The sequence below is a fragment of the Sinocyclocheilus grahami genome, unplaced genomic scaffold (assembly GCF_001515645.1).
Source record: "Sinocyclocheilus grahami isolate Dianchi unplaced genomic scaffold, SAMN03320097.WGS_v1.1 scaffold68.1, whole genome shotgun sequence".
NCBI classification, from domain to species: domain Eukaryota; kingdom Metazoa; phylum Chordata; class Actinopteri; order Cypriniformes; family Cyprinidae; genus Sinocyclocheilus; species Sinocyclocheilus grahami.
Window position 1 is genome coordinate 481,498 of NW_015505247.1, and position 12,527 is coordinate 494,024.

Consider the following 12,527-nt stretch of genomic DNA (forward strand, 5'->3'; position numbering starts at 1 on the left):
TTTTACTGTTATTTCTTTGGGGGGGGGGAAGTAGTGAAACAGTTTGTTAAATATTGATAGCAATATTATAAATATAAGGCAAGGTTAGTTCAGGTTGAAAAATGTAATTGGTGTCTCCCCCAAAACTTGATCATTTATAATATTTGTTTAAAATAATACTCTTTGCTTCCTCAAAAATATAACTACACCAGATAACATTTTAGAGCAAATATTACATTTACACTTTTATTGGAATGAATGAAAAAAAAAAAACGAGTAGTGCTTTAAACTAGATCTTTTAAATAACATTTCTTTGGACACTCTTACTCATCATTGACCCCCTAAAAATGCTCTTTAGCTATGATTATATTCACAGAATTGCTTGATTATACAATCAAAATGACTTGAGTTTGCTAATGTGTTGGTTTGTGCACACCTGGCAGCCTGTGTAACCAAATTTCCAGCTCCCGTGCAGGTCTGAGGCTGCTGACATGGGGTAACCAATACCGGCTATGCCAATGTCAGTGACAGCCAGATTGATAATGATAGCATTCGTGGCAGTACGCAACTCTCTGAACTTCACAAACATCAGCAGCACCACAATGTTACTAGACAGACTGACCACTCCTGCCACCAGAGAGAAAGACACACAGACAGGGACAGCAGGAGGTTAAGACATCTGTGAACACACAGACGTCCATTCAAAACATTTCCCATTTTCAGTTTTCCATTTTACACACACACCCTGCTGGTTACCTCACACACTTGGCTGAATCTGTAAATGTCAGTTTCAAGGAATGTTTAAAAACATGTGCTGTATCTAATCCTAGGCCTCAAAGGTAAGACAAAGATAAGCCTTACTGAACTTTTACAATTTACAGGTTTTTACAAAAACCTTTAATCAGAAGATGCCAACTCAAAAACCTGATAATTACTAAATTAGTTATTTAAAAGTGACAGTACATTTATAGCTGACTAGTAACATCAAATACACCAAGTACACACACACACACACACACACACACACACACGCACACACACAATCTGCTTTTTACCTGCGGTTATGAGGTATGCAGCAACAATATTGTGCTCTGTTTGTGTGAAGGCACTCTTTTCACCATATACGGTCTCAGCAGAAGCGTTCAGGAATCCAGTTGCCATCTCTTTGTCACACATAATCATATATATATACCAGTCAGGCTAACATTCACATCTGTTCAAACAAAATCATGTGGCTTGAAAGAATTTGAAGTCCAGACTCTCCCTCTCTTACCTAGAAGCAGATCATGAAACTGTTTGTGTGTGTGTGTGTGCTTAGGGGATGAAGAAGGTTATGGGGTGATTGTGGGAATGAAGGGCTGGAAAAGCATTGACCTGGATTATGTTCTCTAATTATATTTTCTGCTTGGTTTGTGAGGACTGAAGAAACCGTTGTTTCGGTACTAATCCTCACATGAAAGCTTCTCATTCCGTGCAACAGAAAAGCTCTCTTGGAATGTGGAGTACATGTCATTAACATATTTCACTTTTTAAAACAAGAAATGTGCAATAATATAATTGATAAGCAGGATTCGGCAATTCAAACGTTTAGCTGACGAGTGTCTAAAAAAGACCCCAGGATTGTGTGTTATGCAGATAATTAAAACACATCTTGCAGCATTATTGCTATTTCAAGAATGTCAAGTTTGGATTAAACAGCTTGTGCCCTATTAATGAGTAAATTTGGCTCATTGTTATAACAGAGTAAAAATAGAATTTTGATACTCAGACTTAAAACACTTAAAAATAAAGGTTCCAAAAGGGGATTTTGCAGCGATGCCGTGGAATAACCATTCTGGCAATCTTTCTTTAAAAAGTTCATAAAAGAAACCATTTTTTTCTTCGTCTGAAGAACATTTTTCCACTATTAAGAATCTTTTGTGCAATGGAAAGGTCTATGGATGTCAGAGGTCACTGATGTAGCCACCGATGTCAATAAAGAAGTATTTTTCATCAGACATTCTATAATGTGGAGCACAAGTGATACCTGATTGCTAGCCCTGTACTGTCCTCAGTGATCTCTTTATTCTGAGCTATTTAAACAACAGCCTTTACTAAGACCACAGCACCGTGATGCAAGATTTAATAGATTTATTTTCAGAGAATCTAATGTTATTCATTTTGAAATTAAATTCAAAGCCAAATGGCCAAATAAACAGTATACAGCAAATCATAAAATAAATAAACTAGGTTATATATTAAAAATGACTGAATGGATTATAAGTATTATAAGAAAAAGTTAAGATATCACGACGTACAAATACATATAGCCATTTTATAAATTTTTCTTTCCTTATAATCCTCATATTATGATTATAAACATTAAAATGACTTGATATATTAAGGGCTGAAGATAAACTCTCTTCTTATCTATAAACATAAACAGCAACTCCAACATCAACCGCTAGATGGCCACGGACTCTGCTTGGACGGGATGTTTGACGGATATTACGTACACGGAAAGGCTTGTGTTTTCTGTCATGTGATGAGCGCACATAAACAAGCGAAGAACTTTTGATAAAATTGGGTTAAAGTGAAGGTAATTTTGCATATTATATAGGTTTCCTCAATTTAAAACAATTTACTAGATTAGAAATGTTGGTAGTTATTTGGTCTTTGCTTTTAAACGAGACGATGAGATGCATCTGTCAGAGTTTCGTGTAATTTCCTCGTCGCTCTGTACTCTTTTTGTTGCAGGGTGCAGCAGGCGAACTCTATATTCAATCTGATGAATATGGCAGATGTGAGTATATTTGTAATGCATTTGCTTAAATGTTTTTTTCTTCTTCTTGGAAATGTTATAATGGGTTTGATTTAATTATTACAGAATCTGAGGAGTTATTTGTATAAACAACTGCCAAGGTAAACAGATGTATTGTGTATTTTACTCAAGTTATTTTACCCCTCCATTATGCATTGGGAGATGTAACTTTAATGACTGATCATTTTTCTCCGTCATCAGTGTTGAAGGACTCCATGCAATAGTGGTGACAGATAGAGATGGAGTCCCTGTAATCAAAGGTAACAGCATCAGCTCTGAGCTCCAGGTCTGTTTGTAGATCTGCTTAAGCTTTATCTGAGATTTTGCTTGATTTCCCTTTTAGTTGCCAATGACAATGCCCCTGAATATGCACTGCGGCCAGCGTTCCTGTCCACCTTTGCGTTGGCAACTGACCAGGGCAGCAAGCTGGGTTTGTCCAAAAATAAGAGCATCATTTGTTATTATAACACTTACCAGGTACTTTCTTTACAGAAATTAAAGTACATTTGACTTACTACTTGTTAAGAATTTCTCATTTTATTATATGCTGTTATTTCATTGGCAGATTGTACAGTTTAACCGATTACCCTTAGTCATAAGTTTCATCGCAAGTAGTAATGCAAACACAGGTGAGTCTCCACAGGTAATACGAAAGCCACTGAGCTGCTTTAGTTGTATGTTCATTATAATAATGATCAAATTCCGTTTTTTTTATTTAGGTCTGATCTTCAGTCTTGAGAAGGAGCTAGTTCCTCTGATTGAAGAACTAAGGCAGGTGGTGGAAGTAGCTTAGCAGTTATTCATCTCAACACCTACAGACATGTGGATGAGGATAAGAAAGCCAGATATCACTCATCCAGCCTGATGTCTTGATGTCGTAGTTCATACACAATGTTGGATGGTCTTGATGCTGTATGTCTTTTATGAATGTAACCTGCTCCTTTTTGTCTCCTCATTAATAAATTTGTCTAAAGCTTTGGTTTACAAAAATACATTTTTTATTGGCTTTTTTTTAATCATTTTTTACATGGTAAAAAAACAATTCTTGGTTGGAAAATAGGTACTGTGTACATGTTTCTAAACAAAGCAAGAGTGCTCATTGTCAGTTCACACATCACATTAGAAGTAGCATTGCTCCTTAGAGAATTTATAATTTTATTATAATTTTAACTTTGGTGATCTATAGAGTGCTGCAGGGATTCAGTATTTTTGTAGCCTAAAACCCAGTAACGAGTAATAATTTTAGCACGTTCAGTTCCATCATCCTGAAATCAATGGGGTTTTTTTGAATGGGGTTTTTGGTTAAATGCCTGAAATAGTGTTTGTAGTTAACACAAGCTCAGGATTGTTTCATGTCTTGTTCTACAACAAACGGCTAAATGGGTCTACAGAGGTTGTTGGGGACATTAAAAGTAATTAAGCCAAACAGGTAAACTCATCTAATCCACTTTCACAGCCTTGTCTTCTTGTACATAATCCCGCTCCTGAAAACCATTCTAACTTTAAAGGAAAATATTTTTCAACTAAAGACCGAATGAGTTGTCAGACTTAGAAGCTTAGTAGTGGTGATGTTTGTTTATAGGCTACGTTTAGTTTTTTATTTATGGTGATTGTATTTAAGATTTAAAATTCGTAAGATGTGTTTATTTATGAAGCTTATCATGATGAACAAGTATATAGGAAGTATATTGCATCCAAAGGTTTCAACTAATAAAATTAATTATATCTTTACCTCGGTTGCAAACATGTATATAAGGGGGGGATGTATACATTTAAGAGCAGACACAGTTTTTTTGAATGGGGTTTTTGGTTAAATGCCTGAAATAGTGTTTGTAGTTAACACAAGCTCAGGATTGTTTCATGTCTTGTTCTACAACAAACGGCTAAATGGGTCTACAGAGGTTGTTGGGGACATTAAAAGTAATTAAGCCAAACAGGTAAACTCATCTAATCCACTTTCACAGCCTTGTCTTCTTGTACATAATCCCGCTCCTGAAAACCATTCTAACTTTAAAGGAAAATATTTTTCAACTAAAGACCAAATGAGTTGTCAGACTTAGAAGCTTAGTAGTGGTGATGTTTGTTTATAGGCTACGTTTAGTTTTTTATTTATGGTGATTGTATTTAAGATTTAAAATTCGTAAGATGTGTTTATTTATGAAGCTTATCATGATGAACAAGTATATAGGAAGTATATTGCATCCAAAGGTTTCAACTAATAAAATTAATTATATCTTTACCTCAGTTGCAAACATGTATATAAGGGGGGGATGTATACATTTAAGAGCAGACACACTGTTTAGCTTGGGTTGGAGAAGAATAAGAAGAACTGAAAGCTCAACACAGAACACAATATCGGAAAAAAACACCTATTGTCAATTATAATCGCAACATTGGTAGTGCACAGCCTCCAGATATCTTTATAAAGCACAATAGCACGGTGCCTTGGGACTTCACTTCACTTAGATGTGATTTATTGCCCAGAAGGCATCTTATGTGTGATGAGCTGTACAACCATGATGCCAAGATCACAGAGCATCAGATGCAGTGAATAAATCCTCTGTATTTACTAATACAAAACTGCACACAGCTTGCATTTGCTCCAGTACTTCTCTCCGAGTTGAACATCATCGTCCTTTCTTTATCTGTGACTGGAAATGCAGGGTAGTCATCATTAGAGATACGGACAACAGAGAGATACATTTATGATTAGACTGGTGTAGTGGGTTCAGATGAATTTATTTCCACTGGAACAAAGAAATAATACACTATTTGACTATTACCTAGATTGATTATTCATAGTGACTGTTCTTTCATTGGTTCCTCTTACCAGTTTCCATCGTAGTATCTTAATCCATTCATCTGCCTCAGCACCAGATTTTGCACAGAAATAAAATGTCCTCTCGGGGAGCACCAGACTAGGAAAAAGAGAAAAATGAAAAATCTTAAAGAGTTGTAATCATTGTAAAAAACAAAGCAAAAAAAAAAAAACATCTATAGCACTGTGTAGAAGAACATGGAAAAAAAAAAAAAAAAAAAAAAAAAAACATCTATAGCACTGTGTAGAAGAACATGGAAAAAAAAAAAAAAAAAAAAGAAATAGGCCAGATACTAGAGGTAGAAATACCTCTAGATCCAGTGGTGTGTTTATTGGGAGCACTGCCTAAATTTTTTTTATTGTCAATTGTCACACTGTCTACAGTGTTCGGAGCGAGGAGATACAGAGACGAAGGAGATAACTTCACAATCTTTAATGAACTCAATAGCAGGGAACACAGGCCAGGCAGGAGACACACGTAGCGCACACACCATGGAAGTACAAAATGACGTTAACACTGGACAAAGGAAATCAGGGACAAACACCACTATATATACACAAGACTAAACGAGGGTAATTGACGAGACACACCTGAACCAAATGACTAATCAAACGAGAGGGAGAAACTGGGTCATGGGGAGCACATGGGGAGAAAACACAACAAAACAGGAACATAGGTCTGACAACAATGAGGAAAATAGATATGTACTAAGGATATTGTTATTGATATCTAAAAACATTATAACAGTACATTGAAGAAGGTTCTCCAAGTTTGGTTCAATGGACTCAGAGACTGAAACAGGTTTATATAATTGAATAAAATGACGGCATGGGTTAGATGGGTTAGTAATTTAAGATGAGTCAACTAATGTAATATTAATATAACATTAATTTAACCTGCTCTTGGGATTTAATGTACAAATGTTTCCTCCGCAAAGAGAATGCATGATGACAGAGAATTTATTTTATTTATTTTTCTCTCTCTCTCTCTCTCTTTTTGGTCTGTCCCTCATTTGTAAGGGGTTCAAATTTTGGGGATGGGGATGTTCTGTAAAAATATAAAAACCATAAATAAATTTTTTTTTAAAGTTGTATCATGAAGTAAAAGGCTGAAATTAAGCATGCATTGGAAAATATGTGGGCAGGAGGAAGTCCATGTATAAGAGTTTCTGACTATACTTCCTCATTACTGAGAATCACTTGCATGTAGGAAAATATCAGATACACAATATCTATGAATAACACAATACTAGGATTTTGATATCAAATTGTAATTACTTTCTATTATCACCTCTTGGTCGGTAGACAGACAGCGTGAATTTTGATTCATGTCATGCACATTGTCTAATGCTGATTTAGTGAGTACAGGAACTGTAAGCTGTCAGCCACTTGAATGCTGCAGATATACCAGCTCATTTTCAGTTGCCAAAAATAGACAGTCATTTTATGGTTGGCCAACTGCAGAAGTTTCAGATGTAAAAACAGATACGATATGTAGTCTAGCACAATAGAAAGGGGTCTTATTTTTCATCAAAAACTTTGCTTTTGTAATTAAATGAAACAGTCTTCCATTTGAGTTATCTCTATTTATTACCGTTTCTCTAAACCCTTAATGGGTAAAGTAACAATATTTAACTTTATATTTATAGTTATATTTTTAACTGTAGCCACTCTTGTTACATAAAAACATACAGCATTCAGAATTGAACTGAGCTGGCCTTGTTGATTTTGGCAGCAAACTAGGGTTATTATTGTTAAATAAAACTAAAACCATAAAAAAATTCACTACTTTTCATTACTTGCAATAAAACATAAAATTACAAAAGATAAACATTTACTGAAATAAACATGTCATTTTCGTTTAGTTTAAATTTAAGTAGAGAGAGACAGAAAACGTGCATTATGTATTATCATGAATTATCACTTTATTATAAATCTCTTACCAGAAGCAGTTGACCCTCTCCTGACTGTAATCAAACTGGACAGCAGAGCACTCCGTCAGATCCAGGGTTCGTATTGGCTCTACAAACTGAGGAGACAGTTTTCTGTGAGATAAACAATCAACTTTAGTTCTTATCTAATTTAAATCTTGTTGTACAAAATACACAGACCTACCATTTTATCCTTGAAATATTTAAGTTCATTTCTATTCAGTGTGAACCATCTCTGCTTCCAGTTCTACCCAGAAAATAAATAAAGAGTAATCCGTCAGCCAATAAAACTAGGTCTAGGTTTGCTCTAGAACCAGTTTAACCCAGTTACAATTTACCTTATTAGCGTGAAACTGGCATTTACCGCAAACACTGGTTTGAATTTTGAATAGTCTATGTTTACATAGTAACTTTTGTAACCATACCTTGATTATCGCTCCTTGTTTAACCAGATAGCCTTCTTTAGTGCCAAGCTGTTGACAACATAAAAGCACTTTCGATTCAGGAGCTCAGATAATACTAAATACACAAATAAATTAATTAATGTTATTATTATTAAAGTGCCCCTATTATGGATTTTTGAAAATTACCTTTCATGCAGTGTGTAACACAGCTCTAAGTGAATGAAAACATCCTGCTAAGTCTTAAATCTGAAAGTGCACCGTGTATAAAGTTATGGTCTCTCAAAAGAAAGAGTCGACTCTGAATCATTGAACGAGTCGTTTTTAAAACGAATATTAAGCTGTTTCATGTTGAAGTCAACATGAAACATTAGCATATTGCCCGCCCACTTGTTGGTCTTTTCCCATTGGTCTGAATGAAAAAGTAAATTCATTCTTTGCCACTAGGTGCCGCTTTTGGAGCGGTAAAAATAGCGGTTTCCCCGGTAATGCTGTACACAAAGCAGCACTGCTGCTGCTTTATCAGGCATTACAGGCATGATGCAATGGAAATGAGACCAATCGGACCAATCACCGCAGAGTAGCATCACGCAAAGGAGGGGTTTGGAAAAATGAATCCTTGAGCGAATCGTTTGGGAGTCGTTGAGCAAGTAAGGTAAAAATAAATACATATAAGACAATGAAAGTGTTTTTTGACCTTGCATGCATGTCAACATATTGTTGGGGACTCCCAAAACCAAAATATGAACCTTTCATAACCCATAATAGGGGCACGTTAAGATTATTTTTGCTCTTTCCAAGCCACATTCATACTCTTTCAAATGCAGTATGTGTGTGTGCAAGTGGGTCTGTAAAATGTCATTTTGACTTACTGCTGGAGCATTAGGCACTAGGTCGTTTTCATGCCGGCCTGTCTGCATGACCGTATGCACACACACCGTCTCATAAATGGATGGCTCTTCCACCTGCCGTGGGTATGGGAACCGCAGCACTATCAGGTTTCCTTGGTTACAAGAATGAAACAGGAAACAGGGTCACTGTGCCAAAGAAATGCTGAAAAGCAGTTTGTGAACTGTAAGTTAAAAGCACATAGCTAACCTGTCTCGCTGCCTAGCAAGGGCTGATTGGCAAGGTGACTGCAAAAATCCTGAAGGGAAGGAAATTCATTGAAGCCAAAGGAATATTTGCCAAACTGCTGCCGGACATGAAAGTGTTTCACTGAATCCTTTGCTCTGAAGAAGTTTGGAGACGAAAAAGGGAGTGAGGAAGTGCTGTCATGCTGTGTCTGAAATCTCAGTATTGTTCAGTGTTAACTTGTTTATAGAACAATATTTGGCCGAGATACAACTATTCTCGGAAAAATCTGGAATCTGAGGGTGCAAGAAAATTGCCATTAAAGTTGACCAAATGAAGTGCTTAGCAATGCATATTACTAATGATAATACATGTTTGATATATTTACAAAAAATATATTTACAAAAATACAAAATTTGCAAAATATCTTCATGGAACATGATCTTTACTTAACATCCTAATGATTTTTGGCATAAAAGAAAAATCGGTAATTTTGACGCATACAATGTATTTTTGGCTATTGCTACAAATATACCTGTGCTACTTATGACTGCTTTTGTGGTCCATGGTCCCATTTATATATTTCAGTAGGAGTAAGAATAAGTAGCTTTACTTTAAAGACGCAAGACAAAGTGAGGTTCACAGCTGATACATTGAAAAGGGGAACTGAAAAAACTTTAAGTAATCTAAAGAACCTCAGAAAATAAGAGAAATGGAAAAAACAAAACTATTGGTTAATCATTTGACTTTTTAACTTGCTTGCTTAATGAAAGGTCAGAGGATAACAGTTCATTTTAGAAATGGCGAGTGACTATTTTGCTACGAATAACAAAAAACTTTCTATTCACCAAAGAATCCTGAAAAAAAGCATGCATGATAGTTTCCACAAAAATATTAAGCAGTGCAACTGTTTTCAACATTGATAATAAGAAATGTTTATAGAGCAGCAAATCAGCATATTAGAATGATTTCTGAAGAATCATCAGACACTGAAGACGGGAGTAATAACTGCTGAAAATTCAGCTTTGCCATCACAGGAATGATTTACATTTTTAAAATATTTTTAAAAATAGGAAAAAATAAAATAAAATAAATAAAAAATGAGACTTGGCTACCTGCAAAGCTACAATCCAATGAAAGTTTTGTTTTTAATTACTAAAAATAGTTAGGATGTTTTTTATTAACTAAGTCAAATTAATATTTGTCTATTGTCCAAAGTACCCTTGCATACAATTTTTAATGATAGCTTTTGCAGGTACATTCCTCCATAAATTGAACGGAGTGCACACAAGGACAATATTCAAGTGTGTTTGTGTCTGAGCAATACTGCACTTTAATATCAAAGTGATTCAACTGAGTGGACCAAGTACTTATAAACTTTTATCCGAGGTGGACATTTCTTACCGGACAGACAAAGCATAGCAGTCAGATCCTTTGTTGCTGTTTCTGAGTAAAAAACTCCCATCTACCCCATTCGAAAGGAGAAGAGCTTCAGCGGTGTGCCGGGACAAATCATAATGATACCAGCTACAGAGAGAAACAGAATGGGGCACTTGAACACCAAGCCAAGATGTATGTTGATATCCACTATTGTCTGTCAACATGCACACACAGTTACCAGAGCTTTGGAAACTGGCATCTGGGTTAGACAACACAATGGATATGTGTATTATATATTGATGCACATGAGTGATTTCTCTTAAAACAAGGATAACACAGCACTGCATTACCACAGCAACAAAATAAAGCTGATTTCATTTGCATATTTTACTTAAATGGAAATCCATTTAGGATTGTCATGTATTTCAAGAACGATGTACACATCACCATGCTTCTCTGTTATTAGACTGATATTACAGAACAGTGACCTTAATACAATAACCCGCAGGCTGTTTTGTGCCGTTTATTTACATAATGTGGTGGTGACATATTTGCTGTTGTTCCAGTGCTGGTATGGGTATGGTGTATTTGTCCCTCATTATGCCTATATATACATAGCCTTAGCATAATGTTATGGGGTAAATCTTATTATAAAAATAAAAAAATGTATGGACGGGCCTGTATCAACAGTCTTTTGACAATTGAATGTAAAACATCCACATGCATTACTGTAATTAGAATTGAGCTGAATGTGCTTACTGGTCATCAAAATAATGTCACAATGCAAATAAACAAAAAAAGCAAAAAAAAATAAAAAAAAATGAATGGCTCTTAACAGGCTCCTTTTGGGGTGAAATATAACCCTGACATGTTAGGCTTTGTGGGATTTCTAAAAAAGCCTTTGTTTAATGACTATGATACAAAAAAAGGAAAAAAAATACACTGAAAAATTTTTTTTTTACTTTTGTTTTGCTATGTTGCCCTTTACCGAAAAAAAAAATGATATACAGTGAATGAAAAAAAAATGTTTTACATATGTTTTGCTATGTTGCTCTTTAACAAAAAAAGGTAAATTATATACAATGAATAAAAAAAAGTTTTACATTTGTTTTGCTACATTGCCCTCTAACAAAAAAGTGAAATTATATAACAGTGAATGAGCAATACGTTTTCTTCAACCCTTTCATTCACTATAGATGAATAAAATGATAAAAGCATTTCCTCATTATTTCGCTGACGCCGCTATTAACTTCAGCAGCAAACAGGTGTAGCTACAAATCAATTAAACGGCACAAACCAGACAACAGTTTGCTCTTCATAAACTTATGTTTCTTTCTTTCTTTCTTTTTTGTTTTCATTCTCACATAACACTGTAAAAACAATATGATAAACTACTTTGACAAAACAAATTTAGGTCAAGAAACATAAAAGAGGATCTGAGACTGATACACACAAACTTTATTTAGGGGAGTTCAAATAAAAGAGTTTATGGTTACTGAGCTTAATCCTGTGATTATTACAGTACCGCCGCTCCCTATACGCAGAGTACGCAGTTTGCGTAGGGCACCAACTCCCAGGGGGGCACCATCCCAGTTGCTCAAAAAAAAAAAAAACCTTTCGTTCTATATTAATATTAACATATGCATTTACATAAATAAAAATCTAAACATGAACATATATATTATATATATAATTATAAAAAAATGAATTTTTCCGCTCACCTCATGTTTGCGCATGCGGCTGAATACAAACGATCATCATAATTAATGGACAACTAGGCTATATCAGGGAAAAGACATCAGCGCAGTCCGGCGATGAGAAAATAAAAATAAAAAAGCCTGATATGAAGCCTGTGCATCACTTTCAGGTAACTACGCTCATAATCCTGTGAAACTTTTTTGACTGTTGACGTTAGTAACGTGTTTTAATGTCAGTAATAATTTCACCTCCACCAACAACGCATCTGACTTAATATTCTAGTTTCCATGACTTAAAATGTATTATTACACGGCTCTGTGGAATACGACATTCCGAGGTATGCTATCCCTCGATAACATCCGGTAAAAGCTAATAACACAGGCTCATCGAGAAGGGTATAACTGCAGCCTGGAGATCTCCAAATGGGGGCGGGAACTCCAAAACGG

The 12,527-nt window shown here is 35.3% G+C and overlaps 3 protein-coding genes across 6 annotated transcripts in view; 1 reads left to right on the forward strand and 2 right to left on the reverse strand.

The window, feature by feature from the left end:
• LOC107585226 (visual pigment-like receptor peropsin) overlaps positions 1 to 1,286 on the reverse strand; it is a 5,493-nt gene extending 4,207 nt beyond the window's left edge. The window contains exons 1-3 of one of the 3 annotated variants that reach the window (XM_016272146.1): positions 1,253 to 1,286; positions 1,035 to 1,142; positions 416 to 606 (exon numbers count right to left, since the gene is read on the reverse strand). In XM_016272146.1, coding sequence (XP_016127632.1) covers positions 416 to 606; positions 1,035 to 1,140 — 297 coding nt within the window. In that variant the 5' untranslated portion in view covers positions 1,141 to 1,142; positions 1,253 to 1,286. The other 2 variants (XM_016272145.1, XM_016272149.1) reach the window with 2 other exon arrangements.
• Positions 1,287 to 2,437: 1,151 nt separating this feature from the next.
• lamtor3 (late endosomal/lysosomal adaptor, MAPK and MTOR activator 3) lies at positions 2,438 to 4,232 on the forward strand. Its single transcript, XM_016272161.1, has 7 exons — positions 2,438 to 2,557; positions 2,716 to 2,761; positions 2,846 to 2,880; positions 2,981 to 3,039; positions 3,123 to 3,256; positions 3,345 to 3,408; positions 3,499 to 4,232. The coding sequence occupies exons 2-7, from the start codon at positions 2,747 to 2,749 to the stop codon at positions 3,570 to 3,572; spliced, it is 381 nt and encodes a 126-aa protein (XP_016127647.1). The 5' UTR covers positions 2,438 to 2,557; positions 2,716 to 2,746; the 3' UTR covers positions 3,573 to 4,232.
• Positions 4,233 to 4,572: 340 nt separating this feature from the next.
• Positions 4,573 to 12,527, reverse strand: part of dapp1 (dual adaptor of phosphotyrosine and 3-phosphoinositides) — a 12,458-nt gene continuing 4,503 nt past the window's right edge. For both annotated transcript variants that reach the window (XM_016272151.1, XM_016272150.1), the window contains 8 exons: positions 10,408 to 10,530; positions 9,028 to 9,161; positions 8,802 to 8,932; positions 7,954 to 8,001; positions 7,713 to 7,775; positions 7,541 to 7,626; positions 5,610 to 5,697; positions 4,573 to 5,430 (listed from right to left, as the gene is read on the reverse strand). In XM_016272151.1, the coding sequence (XP_016127637.1) occupies positions 5,407 to 5,430; positions 5,610 to 5,697; positions 7,541 to 7,626; positions 7,713 to 7,775; positions 7,954 to 8,001; positions 8,802 to 8,932; positions 9,028 to 9,161; positions 10,408 to 10,530 (697 nt within the window). In that variant the 3' untranslated portion in view covers positions 4,573 to 5,406. The remainder of the gene's footprint in view (positions 5,431 to 5,609; positions 5,698 to 7,540; positions 7,627 to 7,712; positions 7,776 to 7,953; positions 8,002 to 8,801; positions 8,933 to 9,027; positions 9,162 to 10,407; positions 10,531 to 12,527) is intronic.

Excerpts from the sequence above, each read along its gene's own strand:
- lamtor3 (XM_016272161.1), top strand. Across the intron at positions 3,040-3,122 it reads TGGAGTCCCTGTAATCAAAG|TTGCCAATGACAATGCCCCT; the intron begins GTAACAGCATCA and ends TTTCCCTTTTAG. Across the intron at positions 3,409-3,498 it reads AAGTAGTAATGCAAACACAG|GTCTGATCTTCAGTCTTGAG; the intron begins GTGAGTCTCCAC and ends TTTTTTATTTAG.